Here is a 1,537-nt window from a genome sequence, read left to right as displayed (position 1 = left end):
CTTGTTTCCTGTGCTGTCTCAGCTAATTTGAATCACTCTCTTGAAGGTAGTGGTGACATACCACAGAATATTCCAGTAAGAAGTACAGCCAGTCTAGATGAGTTAACATCACAAAAAAACAATTCGTTTGGAAATGACACAGTACCAACGCCTTCTTGGATCAGCAATCCAAACTCTGGAATTGGAACAATGCCATTGCTTGCAACAACAACAAGCAATAGTGATGCTAGTGCCGCAAATCCAGGTCCGGTCAAGAAAAAGAGCTTGTTTGCCATGCGAATGGAAAAGTCTCGTAACATTGAGAAAATTGCAGAATCGCCCATAGCAAAGGGTGACATGTCAAAAAGTCAAAGTAAATTTGGTAAGTAAGTTACCTGGTAAAATTCATGTGTGGCTCAATGCCTTCTTGTCATTTATTTTCCTTTTGACTTTCATTAGGAGAACACAGCTACATTGTTTCTGGCAAAGAGGCTGCAGAAATTCATAAACAGAATGTAGCACAGCTAGAAAAGTTATCTGTTCAGGAAATTGAAGAAGAGAGGCAGAAACTCATGTCACAACTAGGATCAAGCACGATTAAATTTCTTCAAGAAAGGAGAAGAGCAAATCAGAACTTGGTTTCTGACACTGATCACATTAAATTAGCTAAGAGCATTGCTATGAAATCAACCTCACAAACTGCTATCAAATTATCAGTTCATGATGATACTGCGTCACCATCCTCTGAGCCACAGACAAATTTCACAAAGCAAACTGCAAAAGCAGGTGAAAGAAAAAAGGTATTCTCAAACTCTCTTACCTCTCAACAAAATAAGAGTGATACAAAGCCAGAAGAGGAAGATTTACTAGCTACTCTACCCATAAATCCAAATGAAGCCAAACAATGGCTGCACATGGATGTTTTGGAAAAAGATAAGTTTGAATGGATGAGAGATCTACCACCTGTCAAAGCAGATCCTGGACCTGAGGAGCCATATTCTGCACGATTTGATTTTGAAGGTTTGTTAGTTGTTTACATGGATTATGCTTTTCCATTGTTTTGTGGATGGACTTGAGGGATTGTTCTTTCTAACTATGTTTTTTCTACAAAGGTTTACTTTTACCATACAATGATGAAAAGTTGGATGTTAATAGAGGTTTACACCACCATGGAGATGAGCCTGAAAGGCCTGGATATACGCTTCAAGAGTTAATGCAGTTAAGTCGAAGTTCTGTTCAACAGCAGCGTATAATGGGTCTTAACACTATAGGCAATATTCTTCTTAAGGTACAAAGTAAATACAATAAATAAATATGTGTTTGTTGAAAAACTAGATTTCTATCTATATTAGTATTTTGTTATATTTTCAGGCCAAACTTGGAATCTATGACAATGTTCTCCAACAAAATATTCTAAAAGAATTACTAGATGCAGGAATATTCCTTTTACTTCGCTTTTCAATGGATGACTTAAGTCCTGCTGTTGTTTTCACCGCATTATCAGCAATGAGAAATCTGTTGTTTAGTGAGCCTGATGAGGTAATCCAAAATTTCTGAT

General features: G+C 37.1%; 1 protein-coding gene across 1 annotated transcript; it reads left to right on the top strand.

Moving 5' to 3' along the window:
* Positions 1-22: 22 nt before the first annotated feature.
* LOC127752066 (RNA polymerase II-associated protein 1-like) lies at positions 23-1,518 on the top strand (the record flags this gene model as incomplete). The annotated part of the gene is given in 4 exon segments (XM_052276603.1): positions 23-361; positions 439-999; positions 1,092-1,267; positions 1,351-1,518. Coding segments are annotated over 4 exon segments (1,244 nt in total), but the record flags the coding sequence as incomplete, so codon positions are not given.
* Positions 1,519-1,537: the final 19 nt, after the last annotated feature.

This window comes from Frankliniella occidentalis, unplaced genomic scaffold (genome assembly GCF_000697945.3).
Source record: "Frankliniella occidentalis isolate FOCC.00 unplaced genomic scaffold, Focc_3.1 Scaffold3623, whole genome shotgun sequence".
Classification (NCBI taxonomy): Eukaryota; Metazoa; Arthropoda; class Insecta; order Thysanoptera; family Thripidae; genus Frankliniella; species Frankliniella occidentalis.
This window is presented reverse-complemented; position numbering and strand designations above follow the sequence as displayed.